The sequence below is a fragment of the Mauremys reevesii genome, linkage group 2, assembly GCF_016161935.1.
Source record: "Mauremys reevesii isolate NIE-2019 linkage group 2, ASM1616193v1, whole genome shotgun sequence".
In the NCBI taxonomy this organism is placed as follows: Eukaryota; Metazoa; Chordata; order Testudines; family Geoemydidae; genus Mauremys; species Mauremys reevesii.
The window spans coordinates 261,078,756-261,098,048 of NC_052624.1; the positions used below are offsets into that span (position 1 = coordinate 261,078,756).

General features: G+C 37.1%; 1 protein-coding gene across 5 annotated transcripts in view; it reads right to left on the reverse strand.

Moving 5' to 3' along the window:
* Positions 1–19,293, reverse strand: part of TRPS1 (transcriptional repressor GATA binding 1) — a 326,956-nt gene that overhangs the window by 176,938 nt on the left and 130,725 nt on the right. For all 5 annotated transcript variants that reach the window (XM_039525654.1, XM_039525658.1, XM_039525657.1 and 2 more), the window contains one exon: positions 9,618–10,221. In XM_039525654.1, coding sequence (XP_039381588.1) covers positions 9,618–10,221 — 604 coding nt within the window. The remainder of the gene's footprint in view (positions 1–9,617; positions 10,222–19,293) is intronic.

Sequence of the window (19,293 nt, forward strand, 5' to 3'; positions counted from 1 at the left end):
TCTTTGTTCACTCTACAGTACTGCGCACTCATCCAGTAGCCAGGCACAATCTAGCTCTGTGATTTTAATTCAACTTTAAATAAATGATGTCATATCTCAAATATAATATACTACATATACATACACATATCACTTTAAAAAAAATTATAGAGGTAGGACATGAAACATATACTGGCAATCCATGTGACATTTTAAAATACTCAGAATACTTCTCAAAGGAATAAGTAGCAAAAAATCAAAAGAACTCAGTGGTTTGAGCATTGGCCTGGTAAATCCAGGGTCGTGAGTTCAATCCTTCTGGGGGCCACTGAGGGATCTGAGGCAAAAATCAGTACTTGGTCCCGCTAGTGAAAGCAGGGGGCTGGATTCAATGCCCTTTCAGGGTCCCTTCCAGTTCTATGAGATAGGTTATATGCATGTATTTTAGAAAAAGAATTCAGTACAAGACATAAATGAAATATATCAGATGTGAAGCTCTCCACTATATCAACTATGCTACAATAGAGGATCATTAGACCATATTAAAAGTAGCTACGTGCATATATCTACTTTGATCAGTTCTTAGGTAACAAGGGAAGTTCCTCAGCACCTGCTGGGTGTATATTTATATCTATATATTTTATACAGATATACTTACATTTCTTCTGTTTCTGCACATATCTGTGCGCACACCAAAACTATTTCACATAGTGGGCATTTTTTAACTGGAGACATTAACTTCTGGATAAAATAGCTATGAGAAATCAACAGAACATGAGTGTGCACTGTTTATTTACAAATCTGTTTTTAAATCTTTACTACTTTGAAATTCATTCAGATATGTACTGCATCTGATTCCTTCAAATTAATTAAAATTATGGCTGTGCATTCCTAGTCCAATAGATTAAGCACTTATTTACAGCCTATCACAATATCCCTCCTCTAACATTTATAATTAGTAAAAGTTCATGTACAAAGGATATCTGAAATTCAACACAAAAAACAACTGCACTTCCATATGTTTGATCAGGGGTAGGCAACCTGTGGCAAGCATACCGAAGGCGGCACGCAAGCTGATTTTCAGTGGCACTCACACTGCTGGATCCTGGCCACCGGTCCAAGGGGCTCTGCATTTTAATTTAATTTTAAATGAAGCTTCTTAAACATTTTAAAAACCTTGTTTACTTTACATACAACAATAGTTTAGTTATATGTTATAGACTTATAGAAAGAGACCTTCTAAAAACGTTAAAATGTATTCCTGGCACGCGAAACCTTAAATTAGAGTGAATAAATGAAGACTCGGCACATTACTTCTGAAAGGTTGCCGACCCATGTGTTAGATGTATCTTCATGCCACTTCTCACCGTTCAACACCATTCTACTTCAGGCAAAAACAAAATTATGTATAATCCTTGCCTGCATTCATCTATGAAATATAATTTTCCATTGAAAAAAATCTACAAAATTAGCAATAAATTCTGCCCTCAGACATGAGTGCGATCTTCCTATTGAATTCAATTTGGCAGAATGTGGTCCTTAGTTTGTATGTAAAATACAAACTTTCATTTCAATGGAAATGTATAATCTAATGCTAAACTCCGATGCACCTAAAAATAAATTATTATAATGTGCTTATTTTACTCCTCAAGACTTTTGATAAGTTTAATAATTGATCAAATTAGCCTGATTAGTGCAAACTTCTTACTTCCAAATGTAAAGAGCCCGTGCCATTGAAAAATCTAATTATATAGTTTACATATAACACTCAGTTTTGTTTATGTGTGCAGTGCTCACAGCTGTATTTATTTGGTACTGTCATGGTATTTTATTTAAACCAATAATTAGGCTATAGTTATAACTAATACTATAAGAGAGTAGCAGAAGTTAAAAGTAAAAATGTAGTAATGCATTTGAAGCCTGGATAAAAGATTTTGCTTTGATTTTAGGTCTGTTCCTAAAACCCTACATATTGTGCATAATCTTTACTCAGGTGATTAGTCGTACTGAAATCAATGGTACTACTCTCAGAAGTAAAGTTTGCAGGGTTGGGCCCTTTGTCAATAAATAAATTAAAAAGACAGCTAAAAAGAGAACAGAGGCAGATCTCCAGTTGGTGAAAATTGTCAATGTTCCACTGAAGTTAATGGAGCTATAAGAATTGTACCAGCCGATGACCTGCTCCCCAGGACTCAATCGCAACACATGTTACAAAAGATGTTGATCTGATCAGAAAACATAGCACTAAGAAATCAGAGGCATGTAAGCAAAGTTATTATTCATCATATTTTCTTCATGTCTAATATCTACACACATAAAATTACATAATTACCATAAAATCACATTCACTTCAAAATCCATATTATGTTAATGACAATTCTTTCTCACAAGTTCAAATAATGAGACCATGATTCAAGCAGTATTACTTTAGAAACTAGTATGCATAATATTTTGCTTCTTCTTACTGAAGAAATTATGTTGATGAGCTAACTATCAAACCACTGAGAAAAAGAGCAGTTCTGGTATCTGACTAATGATGGGAATATAAAGATTCAATTAATGATATGTGATTCTGAATTTCAATCCATATCAGCCATTTGTTTCATTATACAATGTAGGGTGGCTTTTGTCTTCGTAATTGACTCATCAAGCCAAATGATGCATCTTAAATCAAGAATCTGTTTTTCTCTGCTAGAATTATTTTGCTATTGATCCTAGCAACTTCTGTATACACTGTTGCTTACAAAAAAGGCCAGGAAGCTTGTAACTTAATGCTTATTGCTCTTTGTTCTGCAGACTGATTCACCTTTTCCTCAGCGTTTTTGATGCAAACATCCACCCCACTATATTATTACAGTGCCACACCCAAATAATGATTTTACTGTCTAATACATTTTTACTCATTCCCTGCCCCCAGTGACAGAAATATACGCAACTCTGGGTGGGTATATATCCAAAAGGCGGGGCCCTCTTTCCATGTGACAACCCGTCCCCAGTCAACTATGCTTAAATTCAATTCTCATGAACCAGAAACATCTATTTAACTGGGCAGGTTAACATTTTTTTGAAGTTATATTCTAGTCCTATTTGATCACTGTGTCAGGATGAGTAATGCAAAACATACAATTTTCTTGTGGGTTTGTTCCAGTAGTTACTAAAAGGAGCCAAACACATGTTTGTTTCTAAGCTATTTCAAACCTTTATAAAGTTAGTTTAACTTCACTTGTAGCCCATTCACCAACAAGGGAATTTTACCATTCTCCAGTTTTGTGCAGGAAATCAAGGTTTCAAAACTGTTTCTAATCAAGTCCTATCTTTACTCTGACACTTTGCTTGTCAGATGATCATTTAAATTTTCCAGGTTCTATTTTATACTTAAAAATTAACCCCCCATCACCTCAAACTGAATTGTAGAAACAGGTGCTTTTAACAAAACTGAAAGAGCTTAGCAGTTCTTTGACCTAACATAGCAATGTGCATTAGTAAGACATAGTGCCTGCTGAGTTTCCCTGAGTTAATTAGAGGACCCGTATGGCAATGAATGGCCTTGACTATAAATACTTCCTGAAAGATCCCTTACGGAGTCAGAGGAAATGGGAAAAAAATGAGATGCAGCTAAAGAGAAACTGTTTCAGTTGTTTCTTCTTTAGAGGGCTACTTTTTAAAGAAGTGGGGGACAAGGATATAGTGTCCAAGAAATCTACCAACTAAAGCAAAAAAGGAACAATTATACTCTTCCTAAGTTTAATTCTACAAATCAGAATAAAATAGTCCTTCTTAAAAAAAAAGGTATTCATTGAATTGTATTCCCCGGTGATTATGTACATCTGTTAAAGCTACCAAGACTTTTAAGAACACATTTTGTAAATTCTCACATACAGGGTTTGCTCCTCCTGTTAAAGTCAGCAGCAAATCTACTGACTTCAGTGCAAGCAGGATTCACTTATGAGATTTGCTATCCTTCTAGAGCCAACAATCTGATGTTTATACACAGGGGGAATATTTTCAAAAGCACATAGGGGAGTGAGGAATTTCCATTGAGTTTCAGAGGTTGTTGGGCACATAACCCTTTGAAAGTCTCTCTCACAGTTAAACAGGGATTAATAATTCAAAATACAGTATAAACTATCCAGTGATTCACTATAGAGAAAATTATATATGATAGTTACTACATAGTTACTTTTAAGGTCAGAACTAAGTGAAAAGTACGTCTTTTTTTTTTTTCCTTTCAACCTTTGAAAACAAATCAACCTACTCTTCGGCCTGTTAAGAAAAAGGTGAAGGGGTGGAATCATGATTGGCCCAGCAGAAATTCAAAATTTAAAAAATTAACCAGCTCTAGATAGAACAGAATAGAACAGAATATGGAACATCTGAAGTGTAAATATCACAGGCTGAACAATAACCAACTATTCTTGACGTAAATTGAATCAGTCTTGAAATACAATGCTTTCTTGTAGCATGTGTTGCTGAGTGTCCTCCATTCCATGGAAAAGTTGAGAGTGTTCAGCCCCCCAAGGGTTAGGCCTCAAAAGAAAACATCTATAGCAAATTTTAACATATTTTAGTCAAGATTTAAATATTGCTGTCCAAGATCTCCATTTATTACAATTTGCTCCGTTGACCCTCTCTCATATACAGGTTTCAGTATGGTAGCCGTGTTTGTCTGTATCAGCAGAAGCAACAAGGAGTACTTGTGGCACCTTAGAGACTAACACATTTATTTGGGCATAAGCTTTCGTGGGCTAAAACGCACTTCATCAGATGCGTGGAGTGGGGGGGAAAACAGTAGGCAGGTGTATATATACACAGTACATGAAAAGATGGGAGTTGCCTACTGTGTTTTTTTCCCACTCCATGCATCTGATGAAGTGGGTTTTAGCCCACGAAAGCTTATGCCCAAATAAATGTGTTAGTCTCTAAGGTGCCACAAGCACTCCTCGTTTTTTCTCATATTACATATGTTTTATATTAAATTACTGCAAATAGGCTATAATATGTATGACACTTTCAGAAATGGATGACATTAGAAGACATCAGGGTCAGTGATCTTAAGCATGCTTATGGAAGTGTTGCAGTAACATTTGCACATCCCCTTGCGCACAGATACCATTGTATGATAAATAGGTCTGTGTGTAAATTAACAGGATCACGTTGCACGTTGTGTCTACACTGTGGAAAACTTGGTACTGCAGCATCAAAACATAACAAAAGAGGACACTTCATTTAAAATCAGTTTAGGAAAGAGTTCCTACTGTCCAGAATCAGAGTTGTCAAAGCACTAAACAATGCAGCTTGGCTGATCTTCTGCTGGCTGCCAATGTTCCCTCCCCCGCAAAAGGAACATTTTTGCATCTCAATAGACTTATCCAGTATCAACAAATCTTTAAAGTATAAATTCAGTTACTCTAAGGAAGAGAGGGCAGAGGGATTTTTTTTGTTTGTATTCCCATTTACAAAACATACAGATAGCCTGTAAATACAGTTACTGGAAACATTTTAATAAGAAAAGTAAAATTAAAGCTACTCAGAGAAGTGTAACGAGTCCCTGAGAAAGATTCACTCGCACATGAACAGCCTGAAAACTCTCTCTAATTGTCGGGGGGGGGGGGGGGCAGGAGGTGTGCCCACTGTCATCAATACAATATCTCAGTCTGCAATCAATTTGGTGTTTCAACCACTGAAAATAAATAAAATCCTACCCAACTTTCTCCCATGAAGAATCTACTAAATGACACATTGTGGGGGGCAGGTGGCCATCACAGGTAGAATGAGAGCAGCAAAGCAGCATATAGGCAGGTTACAAAACATGAAAGCTTACAAATGTATTGTACTTATGAGACAATTTTGTTGACAACATTATAGTATATAAAAATTTCCACCTTTTTTCAATCGATTTTTATTATTTCTGACATTTTAACCACGTCAACCATCAGAGATATACTATAAAGCAAACACCTAGAAAACTTGCTTGTGATATTATCCTCTATTTGTTTTTCTGCTGTTGGATAAATTCTGTACCCCTTGCATTAGCTGATTCTACAACAAATTCTGTTTATGTACAGTGTTATCTATAAGCATTCCCTCATCAGCTGTGATTAAAAAACTATGGGACTGTGTTTCTAAAGAGTACACTGAAACCATACAATATAGAGCTTGCAACACAACCTGCATTATGTACATTTCTTCCCAGAAATAATAATTGCTATGTATATTCCATATGCATTTATACACACTTTTAAAACAATTAAATAAGCCAAATTCCTTGACCACTTAAACTTCATGCAACACCACTAAAAACAGAATAGGGAGGGAGGGAGCAATGGGAGTCACAAGGACAAAATTCTGATACTGGTTCTGCCACTGATTTGCCATGTGACCCAGGGCTGGTCTCTAAGCTTCTCAGCGACTCAATTACCTCATCTGTAAAAAGTGTGACTAGCACTGCCAACCCAGTCTCAAAAGTGAAGTCCAAAGATGAAAAGTGAAAACTATCCTTGTAACTGTTAAAATCATTTCAAAGCTTTCTTAGTAAATGTGAACTACTGGGGGTGGGGGGGACACAATCAGACACATGCCATTTTTCCCCTTCGATCACGTTACATATTCAGTACTTTCGGATGGGTCTCCCCAGATTAAAACTGTTCTGTTCATGTCAGTTTTTCAAAAACATGAAATGACAGTCTCTGACATCTAAACAGAATAATAGAAGTAGTGTAAATTTTGCCTTTTTGTCAACAAGTGGCCCTAGCACACACAACTTTGAATTCAAACTACTGATATAACTTTAGAGACTTGTACCAGCCAGAAGCACTGGTTGGGGCATGCCAGATTTTAGTACCTAAATCATTGGTTCATGTTACAGACTTACATGTTCTTTTTCCTAAGAGGACAATCAACAAAGATATGTTCAAACAATAAAGAGCTTTTTTTTTTTTTTAAATTCACTGGGTACAATCAGTGTTAACTAGAAAAAATCTAGATTTTTGGAAATGAAGAGGAGGCAGCAGAATTAATCTAAAGAACAATTCTGCTTGGATCAATTGACATTCTAATCCTTCAGAATGTAAGCAGCAAAGATGCCTTTGGGTAAAATTCTAGCCCCGCAGAAGTCAAAGTTTTGTTTTTGACTTTAACAGAGCCAGGGTTTCACTGCACAATTCTGCACTCAGGGAACTGAATCAGGAATTTTAGGGGTTCTTTTCGCACTGACACAATTCAGCTCTGAATCTGAATTAGCACTAAACCCTCACATTCCATTCGGCTTGAGAACTCCCAAAAGAAGGCTAAAGTCTCACTATTTCCTTCTTCCCTCAATAGTTATGAAACGTAGGTATGTCTTATGATGTGTTTGAACTCGGTCCAGCATGTTCCAGGAGTCCACTTACATAGTGTCAGAGTAAAAAGATGACTGTCTTAGGCTAGCTGACATAAGCCCCCTCTCCAATCTTCACAGAAGAAAAATGGAAACATGAAAATAAAAAGTAATGGAGTTGAGGGAAAGACATGTTCAATTAGATTCTGCGTCCAGTGGAGTTCAACTAGCATTAACCAGAATTGTATTAAAGGTAATTCTTCCCTGTAAGGTGCCAGCATAGTTTCCCTAATCAGTGCAGACTAAGCCTAACCTTTTACCACAATCATTTTACAAACTATGTAAAGCAGAAATTGGGATGTAGGATAAAATTTTAAAAAGCAGATACTTAAACCTAACAACTGAATCCATACTTATGCACCTAAATAAGCAGACTGCTTGTTCAGAGGACAATGATTTTAGAAGTCAATGGGAACCACAGGAATTCAGCACCTCGGAAAAGCAATCCATTCAAACTCAAAATATGGGTTTGAAAACCTAATCACATTAGCACATTTCTGTGAAGAACCTTTAAATATATATTTATATTTGAATTTCCTGCTGAGCCAACCAAAAAAGTTGGCCAGCATAATCTTTCCTCCTCTGCCTTCTCCAGTGGTAAAAAAAATCAGGTAAATAAAAGAACTAAAGTGGTATTATTTTTAGGTTTCAGGTGCAGCCAGAGGAGTATAAGTGGTCTTCACAGCGCTAATGCAGCACATTAGCAGATTCCTGGGTTTTTTTTGTTTATTTTTTTGTTGGTTTTTTTTGTTTTTTTTAATAGACAACGAGGTTTAGCCTGTGCAAAAACAAATAAAATTTAGTCTCAACTGGCTAGCCTCCCAGGGTAAAAGTGGTCCCTGTTGAGATAGCCAACAAAAGGTCCATGCATGGCTAAATCCCACTAAATAGAGCTTAAGTGGGATATAAGTGGTTCCTTGTGTCAGGGTAAATTTCACCTCTAATCAGGATTTTTAAAAAAAAATACTGATAAACAGGAGAAAAGAAACTCGTGTTCTCTATATGAAGCTCCCACACTCAATTGTCCCAAACCCAGATCTTCACACAGAAAGCCTTCCATGTCACCATTCAAATAATTAAGCTGAGAGATGATGTCGGTGACATTTCACGGCTTTATATAATATATAACGCTTTGGTTCCATTCAGATGCATGAAGATTTTAAATTAAAAATAAATTATTGAGAATTTGCACAATTGTCAAGTTTTAGACTCCATTGACTTAAACAGCTCAACTTTTCATATATTATAGAAGACTGTTGAAAAATACATTTGCCTTCGCTTTACTCTTCTAACATATTGACATCTGGATTCATGATTCTAAATGTCCTTAAAGAGAGAACAGAGAAAAGCAGCTAATCATTCTTTCCATACTCAATACCAGCTGAGTTTCAAAATCACCTTTGTATACAAACTGAAAGCAACTGCAGCAACTCTCGAGGAGTTCAGATGGGAAATGGCACCTAGTGAAAACCCAGTGCTGACTCAGAGAGAAAGACAGTTATTTCCCCGGGGCCACTAACCTCCTCCTCAGAATTAGTGAGTTATCTGAAACTCAAACTTCCTTCACAGGGCAAAGTACATACAGTAAAGAGTGAGGGGAAGCCCTTTGTATGCACAGGTGCAATTTGTTCAGAGAGACAGAACTAGTTCAGTTTTGTTTTGAGGATAGGATGAGAATGTACAGTAAGATACAGAATTTCTCTCTCTTTTGACATTTCCTCAGTTCCTTTTTTTCTTCTTCTTCTTCGACAAGCCAACCAGACAAATGACAAAGTTAACATGTTTACACATTTTAACTCTCCCTCTCCAGTTACATTTCTTTATTAATATTTGACTCAGATTTCACATTTTAGCTGTTTAATACTATGATATCTTGCTGCAGTATGCGCTGTCACCCCATCTCAAAATTTAAGAGGTGATTAGATGTGTTAATATAACACATGTGCAGCCTTCTGGGGTTCTAAACCTTTCTTCGCCAAATGCATCAGATTCTTGCATAATCAGCAGGAATGATTAACCAAAATTCAGTCAGAGCTAATAGCAAAGACAAACAAACGATTGCTTCCTACTGCATCTGGTACATATTTTATAAAAACGCTTGGGAACTATTACCTGCCAATTTATCTCTAAAAGTTTGAACCCTTTAGACTGATTTTAATAAAGTGCCCTTGAAAATAAAGCACCATTCCAAAACTAAAGAAAGGAGTAGTTGAAAGTAAACATGATATGCATGCATTCAGTATAACAAAGGAAAGTTTCCTACCCGTAAGAGGGACTGGGATTCGTCCTTTGATTTGTTATCACCTGATCCAGGATACTGATGAGTGAGTGGTCCAGATTTCTCTCCACCTCCTGCTGGCACCCCCTGCAGGAATCCCTTGGTCTCAACAGCCAAGCCATAAATAGGCCGTGCAAGGTGGGCAGCTTCTACGTTTGGACTATCCCTTAACGGCTTTGGCTGCTCTTGGCCAACAGACACTGGGGTCAGGAGGCCTAAGCTTGTTTGTGTATATGATGGACTTCCCCTCAAAATGTCTGTTCCTCTCCAGGTCACACTGCGAAGATCATCATTGGAGCTGTCAGTCCAACCTTTCTCCTTGAGCACTTCCTTATCTTCTAGCTTTTCCCTCTTCACTATGCCGTCAGAAATGGGCTCCCCCATTTTGGGGTTTGGATTGATCAGACTGTAGACCTTTAGGTCAATTTTGGGCTCTTCCTTAATAGCAGACATACCATGACTGTCTTCCCCATTGGCTGTACTGATGTCCATCTCCTGACAATGCACAGTGTTGAAGTGCTCTAGTAGTGACTGGGTGTCAACAGCTGTAAAGCTGCACTGACGGCATTTGTAGCAGTTATGTACTCTCCTGAAAGAAAATGAAGATAATTTTAATATCAGAATCCACGCACCATCCCCTTTCTTGTACCTGCATTTTTCTCACAAAATATATTAGGAGGTCTGGAATGGAATACTTCCAAATCCAGAACTTGAAGTGAAATTATCTGGCACATGTAGCTCTAAATAAAGAATGTGGGTTTATTTTTGTTGTATGTTGGGTAACACAAAAATAAATCTAGTTGCTAAAAATTGGTTTGTTGCTTTTGTTATCAATGATCCTCTAACCATTCATTCAAACTCAGTCCCGTCTTTCTGAACTCTACATAATTTCACTGCAGATTTTGTATGATTTTTCTTTTTGATTTGAATCAATATACTTTTCACCTCCTATTTATTTTATTGTGACATTTTCCAACAGAAAATGAAACACTTACAAGGGGACATACTTCTTTCTGACACCTAATTAAAAGCCACTTTGTATAATATAGTGCTGTATTAAAGAATTCCTGTTTAATTGTTTTAAAAAATTCCTTCGCCTGTCATCAATTTTACATCCATTTAGTCAATACAGAGGACCTTTGGAGGAGAGCTCTAGTTAACTTACAGCTAAAGATACTTCAAAGGATAAGAGTTCTTGAAACAAGAAACAATTCTTATTTGTTCTCTATGGAAATTCTAAAAACTGTTTTGAAATGAGACTGCTCTTAAGGAAACACAAAACAGCTGATTGTGTCCTTATATATTGAATTCTACTGTCAAATGCAGAGGCACTTTCGTAAAGTATGAGTGGCTTTCAAGTAGGGAAGCAGAGAATATAGGTGAATTCCATTACAGTCTGCTAAAAGGTGTGGAATATGTTGGAATAATAATGCACATACCTGTTTTCATCATAAGTCTATGCAAAGTACTATATTAGTAAATCATGTAAAGCATACATTACTATATTGGAACAACATGTTACCAGTTTACTGTATGTCCCACAGTAACAGAATACTTTCTGTGAGCTAACTATGAAACGTTTATTAATTATTATTATTTATACTATAGCGGCCAGAGTCCCCAATGAGTATTGATGTCCCATTGAGCTAGGCACTGTACCAATGCTGGGTAAAAGACAGTCCCTGCTCTTCATCAAAATGTATATAAATCTGTAATTCCTTCTCCCTACAGATACACTCATACATACACACCTTATGCACTTAGAGTCACAGTAGTGACTCTAGCCAAGTTAGAAAAAAATGAGCCCTTGACTATTGACACTGGACAAAGCTTGTATGGGAAATCTGTTACTGCCATGACAACTTCAATTGTTGAAAATTAATTATTTCAAGGCCAAATCCTGGTCCCAATGAAGTTAGTGGCAAAACTCCCATTAACTTGAATAAGAACAGCATTTGGCGTTTAGTTCATCTGTATAGCTGAAACAGTAAAGAAAATATCCCTTTTTAAGTCTGATAGTGTAGGAGAAATAAATGGCTAAACTTAAAAATTAATATTTTTTGACAAAATAAGCCATATGCTATTTAAAGTATCTGATTTTCATGAAATTTTCAATGCATGCAGATATGAGTATGTATTCAAGTATCAAGATCTGTAGTGCGTGTGTAATATTTTCTCTGTGTCTTTTTCAATATTATTATTTTCAGTTTAGATAATTAGATGGGTTCCTTCAGCCTCCAAAAAATTCAGTAAATTATTCTGTATACAGCCTGGTGGCAAAGGAGCCAGAAAACAGTGGGTTAAAATCCTGTTCTGGCTGTATTGTCTCATTCTAAACTAGCTTTTTATTGAAATCAGCCCATCTCTCAGTGTGATACTAACTTAATTCTTTTCTGAACCAAGCTTAATTCTGTTTCTGAACCAAAAAGAGAAAGTGCTATCTGATCAAACCCATTTAACAGATACAAAAAGGCCAATTTAGGGTGGGGGAAAGGCTAGCCATATAAAGGTGGAATATCTTCAGAGAAGGCCAAATTCGACATGGGTTAGTTATCTAAAAAGCCAAGTTAAACAAGAGACCATTTGGGACTAATGGCCCAACCCCAATTTACTCCCTGCCTGAAAGTTTATCAATCCTTTGGGAGGCAATTTAGCACTAAGTGTCTTTTGTTTAACTTGGCCATTTGAATGGCTAACCCCCTTTTCTAACTTGGCTCCTTTCTACAGATATCACACCTTCAGGCAGCTGATCTTTTTCTGTCTAACTTGGCTTTATTAGGTGCATGCTAAATATTTTTGATCCAGATTGTATATACCACCATTATGATACTAGTGAAACAAATAAATGTACAGCATAGCAGCAGCTAGCCAGGGATTTAAACTATATATTATAAGTAAGGCACGGGCCTGCTTAAATGCACTTTTATTACTCTGAAAGCTTGTAGATTTTTAATTCTTTAGAAAGGGGTTATTTTTCTATCCACAAAAAGTTACATGAGGATTTCTTAATTTGCCTGTGTAACTTTTTATACAAATGCCACCCAGTGGGAAAAATTTGGGCCTTTTCGGACAAGTAGAATAAAAAGATAGGCTCTTATAGAACATACCCTTTTCTAATCTACATAAAAAAACACCTCTGATCCCAACTGGATAGCTCAATACCTAAAACTTCTACAATATTAGTAGATACACTGGACAAGCCAGGATTTGGCCACAGATCTTAAACTAAATTTTCTATACCCGCCAACCTAAAATTGAGCATGTGTTGAAAACTGCATACATGTGAATAATTTAATCATTATGGGTCAGAATACAAATTTGGCCCAACACAAAAAAGCTACATGAGCACATCTGATTTTTCTTCCTATCCTGGCACCAATACAGGAAGCAACTTGAAGGGCTGACTTGTTCGTTTGTTTTTAAATCAGAACTGAAATCTACCATTTGTTCATAATGGGACGAAGTCCATGGAAGTTTGTGAAGTGATCCCCAAAAAGCTAATCAAGAATGTTTAAAAGAAAAGCAGTTTGCATAGCACGCTATATAATAAATTGATTTAGTGTTTCAAAAGTTATCATTACCAACTAGATGGTGGTTGTACCATCTCAAGCTGTGATCTTATGAGATAAGATACAGCACACTGTGTCAGGGTGGATCAGTATTAGGATGAGAGACTTCCAAAGAAAACTGAGGAGCGGAAGAAAATGGAGTTGGTGAAAAAGCAAATACTACTCTTCCTTCTATGGTCCTTCTATGGTCTTGTTCCTGAACCATTCAACTCAATGCAGTTTTTCCATCAAGCCCTAGGCCAGTGCTGATCTTACCATGCCATTAGGAAGGCACCGAAGCTATTTTTTAAATTTATTATGCTGTAAATCTAAAGTCCTGAACACTTGTGGGCATTAAAATATTCCATGACACTTTTCACAGGAACAGGAGTCAAATATTCTGACCAAGATCCTATTTGAATTGTTACATGCTGCAACCAAGTATTTTCCTATTATTTATTTGTATTGTAGTGGCATCCTAAGATCACTGGCACGAGGAGCACTACAAAGACAGTGACAAGTGACTGTGCTGCAGAGCTTGCAGTATAAAAAGCCACAAAAAACCCACACCTGAAGGGTAGGGAAAAATGGTACCATACACAGGAAAGGTGCTCAGGTGACGGCAGGCAAATGTCATATGACTACCATGGTTTCTGTATGTTTCAGATTTTATTTCTTGTTAACACATTATCCCTTTTCTTTATATTACAAAAAGCTGGGTTTAAGAAGGATTTTGTTTGTTTGTTTTTAGGTGTGGGGGTTATACTTGGAGTTGAAGGGGAGGGAGGAAGAGACTTTCTGAGTAAGAGGGGGCGTGAGTAAAGGGAGAAGGGAAACTGAGGGAGGGAAGTAGGAGGATGTGAAGGCCAGAGAGTGAGGCTGAGTGGAAGAGGAGCAGGATGAAGGAGAAGCCGCAACCACTGAAAGCAAAGCAAACAAGAAAAAAATATATACCCACAGTCCAAGTTCCAGAGCTGAGTGAACTGAGGTATCAGAAGGGTGGAAGGGCTTCTCCCAGCTGCTGCTGCTGTTCCACAAGTGAAAGGCAGGGCCAACACCAGGTCCCTCTAGGTCTGGTAAAAGAGCTGGATGGCCCTGTTTTACTCTGGAACTCCCCCCGCACACACACACACACTTCAGCTGCAGCAGGTGATGGCTGCTTTGTGGAAGAAACCCCCAAATCTAGGGATTGCCATAAGACCCTCCTCTTGGCTGCTACTGCCCATGTGAGGCAGGAGAGGCAGTCCCTTGTCTCAGTACCCCAGACATATCCCTCTGGATCCACTGGGATATAAGGGCCTGAAACTCCTTGTGCCCTCAGCCACAGCCTGTGCTGTCTGCTTTATGCACTATTCTTCATTTCTTCTCCCAAAGCACTGTGTAGTGTTATTGTGCATGGTTAGACAGTTGATGAATTTGACCTCAAGGGCAGCTGCATTTCAGTAATGCATGAAGTGACTCTTCCTACTTACTTCGGGTCTAATATTTAAAGTCAGAAGTACAGCTGCATGTGCAATTGTGTACCCGGTCACTATGGGCAACTGCCATAAACTACATGCATAGATCAGGTTTTTCTATGGAAAAACAACAACTTATGATTCTCACTGTCTATTCACATATGCAAAGAACCAATTTATACATGCAGTTGTGCTAATTACATACATGCATTTAGCTTGTTTTTACTCAGTTGCACACTTACATTTTTGAAAATCAGGGTTTTTTTTACATGTATCTTGTAAAAAGTGTTTGAATCCTTCTGAATGAAAACCAAATAAAATTGTCACTTACATTATCAACAGATTAGTTCTGTTTATTGGAAAACATGATTCTGCCCTCATTACAAAAGACCATAAGGCATTCTGAGTGGGAAGTGTGTCCTTTTTTCAAAAAAATGAATATTACAGACCTTTATCTTACCCTTTTTCTAGAGAGGTTTGGACCATTTTTCATCATGTTACCTGACATTTCTACTAGAGCTTGCCAAAAAATTTCAGTCAAAACATTTGACAGAAAATAACTTTTCCATTAAATGGAAATATTCACCAAAAAAAATAAAATTGATTTTTAGGAAGAAAAAAAAAACAGAAAAATTATTTCCCCTCCCACACACACACCTTTTGGCAACTGAACTCTGAAGGTTATTAAAAGTTACCAAAAATCAAAATCAGTTTGGTTTCAGGTTTTTGATCTTTCAACAAAAAACAAACAAAAATGATGACAATTTTTTTTTGCGGGGGGAAGGGGAGATATAATTTCTTTACCTACTATAATTTCTATAGTAAAGAACTTTTTCATCCAAAGATATCTGACTACATATTACCCATGAAGAAATTGTTTAATCTGTTATAGTAACACACACCTATGGCGTATACTGCATAACTGAAGCTCTCAATGAAATGTAAAGAATATTTCCTGATTCTTCAGGGGTACAATGGGGTGTGAGTAATAGTTACATTAGTAGAAAGTGTAGCGAGACAAGGTCGGTGCGGTAATATCTTTTATTGGACCAACTTCTATTGGTTAAAGAGACAAGTTTTCAAACTACACAGCTCTTTCACCAACAGAAGTTGGTCCAATAAAAGATTACCTCACCCATCTTTTCCCTTCTAATATCCTGGGACCAACATGGCTTGAATACTGCAAACAATAGAAAATGTAGGACAATTAGCCATTTGGAGATCTGTTTATGTAAGCACATTTTAGGCCGGTTTAGACACAACTACACTGACGTGCAATGTGATTCATTAACTTTGAATTCAACTGAACAGCCTACAAATTACATGTGAAGGAAAAACTGAGTGGTGTTAAACGTAAGTATATATTTCTGTAGGCAGACAACATGAAAAGCTAATTATTCTTGCAAATTCTAATGTTACCAGTAATGCAGGGCTGCCAAGGCCTGCACTGCAGATGGATAATACTGGAGGACAATGACACAAAAATAATATTTAAGTAAACAGACAAAAATGATATTATAGATGTACAGCCAGAAAGATGCAGAAAAAATCTGGATGCATAGTTTATACCTGCGATTCTTGAAAGTCACTGAAGATGCACACACAAGGGAGTTCATGGACTCAACCATGCAGGCAGGATCTAAGCAGACCCGTGGTATTCAGTATTTGCCAATGGTAACATTTAATACGGGAATTGAAAAATACCATTTCTGCCCATACAATGCATAATTATGTATTTATAGTTGGGATCCATTCAGCTTCTTAGTATATAAATTGCCAGCAGCGAATTTTGCAGCATTTTTCCCTCACAGTGGTGGAACTGAGAGTAGCTATCACATTATTTTATTATATAATAATAATTATATTTCTGTATGACAAGAGATTAATAAGACTGGGAAAAAAGATGGCTAAGGAGAGATGATTGAAGTCTATAAAATCATGACTGGTGTGGAGAAAGTAGATAAGGAAGTGTTGTTTACTACTTCTCATAACGTAAGAACTAGGGGTCACCAAATGAAATTAATAGGCAGCAGGTTTAAAACAAATAAAAGGAAGTATTTCTTCACACAACTCACAGTCAATCTGTGGAACTCCTTGCCAGAGGATGTTGTGAAGGCCAAGACCATAACAGGGTTCAAAAAAGAACTAGATACATTCATGAAGGATAGGTCCATCAATAGCTATTAGCCAGGATGGGCAGGAATGGTGTCCCTAGCCTCTGTTTGCCAGAAGCTGGGAATGAGCAACAGGGAATGGATCACTTGATGATTACCTGTTCTGTTCATTCCCTCTGGGGCACCTGGCACTGGCCCCTGTCAGAAGACAGGATACTGGGCTAGATATACCTTTGGTCTGACCTAGTAGGGCCATTCTTATGTTCTTGTGTTCTTATCTCTCTCTCTCTCTATGTATTCCATATATATGGAATTCATGACTGTTTGGCATAAATACTTCCTACATCTAAAGTTTTGCTCATGCATGAGGAAGTCACAAAGAACATCATCCCATTGATAAAAACTTTATCTCACACCAGCATATGCTATATGAGGATGTCTAGACTGCAATTTAAAACCTGAGACTGGCCTGTGTCAGCTAGCTTGCCTTACGGGGCTTGGGCTCAGAGGCTGTTTAACTGAGCTGTAGACATTTGGGCTTGGGCTGGAGCCTGGGCTCTGTGACCCTACAAGGGAGGAGGGTATCTAATTGCAGACTAGACATACCCTATATGTGCCACGTAATTCACAGATATAAATATTTTTCAAAAATTCTGGATCTTTTTTTCTTGGAATTATTCTTGTATCTCTTCACTGTAGAGCCAGGACCAACTGTATAGGACTCAGAGGGAGAAAAGAAGTATAGGATTGATTAACTTCCCTAAAATGTACTCATTGAAGGTAGACATGGAAGTTCTATACCAGGAGTCGGCAACCTTTCAGAAGTGCCAAGTCTTCATTTATTCACTCTAATTTAAGGTTTCGCGTGCCAGTAATACATTTTAACATTTTTAACATTCTATAAGTCTATAATATATAACTAAACTATTGTTGTATGTAAAGTAAATAAGGTTTTAAAAAAGTTTAAGAAGCCTCGTTTAAAATTAAATTAAAATTCAGAGCCCCCCAGACCGGTGGCCAGGACCCAGGAAGTGTGAGTGCCACTGAAAATCAGCTTGCGTGCCGCCTTCGGCATGCGTGCCATAGGTTGCCTACCCCGTTCTATACCATTATATAGTAAAATATTCCTCCCTTTCCAATTGGAATATCCCCATGCTTCTATCCTAGTAGAGCAAAATATCATGTGTATTTAAATAAAACTATTATCTACGGAAAAGTCATTTTAGGTCTTTTTTTTAATAGATTCTAAATATTTGTTGTAATTTTTTCCCCAGAATTAAACTACAAAAGTGTGATTTTATAGGAGAAGGGACATGAAAAATGAGAACAATACACATTTTAAAAGTAAGACGTGTTTGAAATTGGGAGATGTTGAGGGCAGGGAGATGTAGTTATAGTTATATGACAACTACAAAGTACATGAGGGTGTGGTGTGCTAAAGGTTTAGAGAATTCTTCCCATGCTTTTCAAACAAAACAGCCTAATTTTAGGTACCCACGTCCACATTTCGACCTTTAAATAAGTCTCCTGATTTTCAAAATACTGAGTACACAGCAGTTCCCACTGACATTCGTAGGAGCTGCTGGCTGTTCAGCATTTTTTTTAAATTAGGCCACTGATTTAGGTACCTAACTTAAGGCACTCAGTTTTGAAAATTTTGCCCTCTCTCCCTTCCTTTTTCTTAGGAATAGGCATTTTAATTAAACATGCTTCTAAAAAATTTAAATTACCAGCTGCAGCAAAACAATTTTTCCTTTTCCAGTAGAGAAGCCATGGCATAGCTAAAAATAAAATCTTTAATAGCTATCTTTAATAGCTAAAAAAAAAATTAAAAAAAAAAAAATCATTCCATGCCCCAGCAGCAAAGTGCAGCCTATGGAGTTATACAAACTGGTCCAAAGCTGACCTGATGATAATATCTAGTACTTAGATACCGCTCTTTATCTTCAAAGCAGTTTGCAAACATTAACCGGTTAATCCCCACAACATCCCTGCAGCTCACTGAGATAAAAAATCGGGCACTGCATGCTGGGACCTGTAGTTTCCAGAGGCTACAGCCTCAAATTAAAGATGAGCAATTTGCTCCATTTTTTTATGGGCTCCCAACATATTGCCAATGCGGCCCTCTGTTGGGCAATGTTTAGATGCCCCTGTTTTAAACTCTGTATTAAAGCACTATACTATAGCTGCCTTTGTTACTTTCTCAATGTCCTGGAATCTAGTAAATGCATTGCAGGCTCTCATATATTTAAGAGATGTCTGACACTGGATCTTCTTTTGTCATCAGTATATATGGCTTCTATGCAAAAATCCTTTAAAAGGTGATGGAAGTCTGGATTTTCTGTGGTTGCCATTGACTCTGGTCATAAATGTTTAATGTAGTTAACATTATTTACTTAATATTTAACCCAGTTTTTGCAAAATGTATAACAAACTATTCTTTTAAAATTGGAGGGCCAAATTCTCAGATGATGTAAATTGGCAAAGCTCCACTGAAGTCAATTTCCAACAGCTGAGGATCCACCCCAAAAGGTTTATCAGG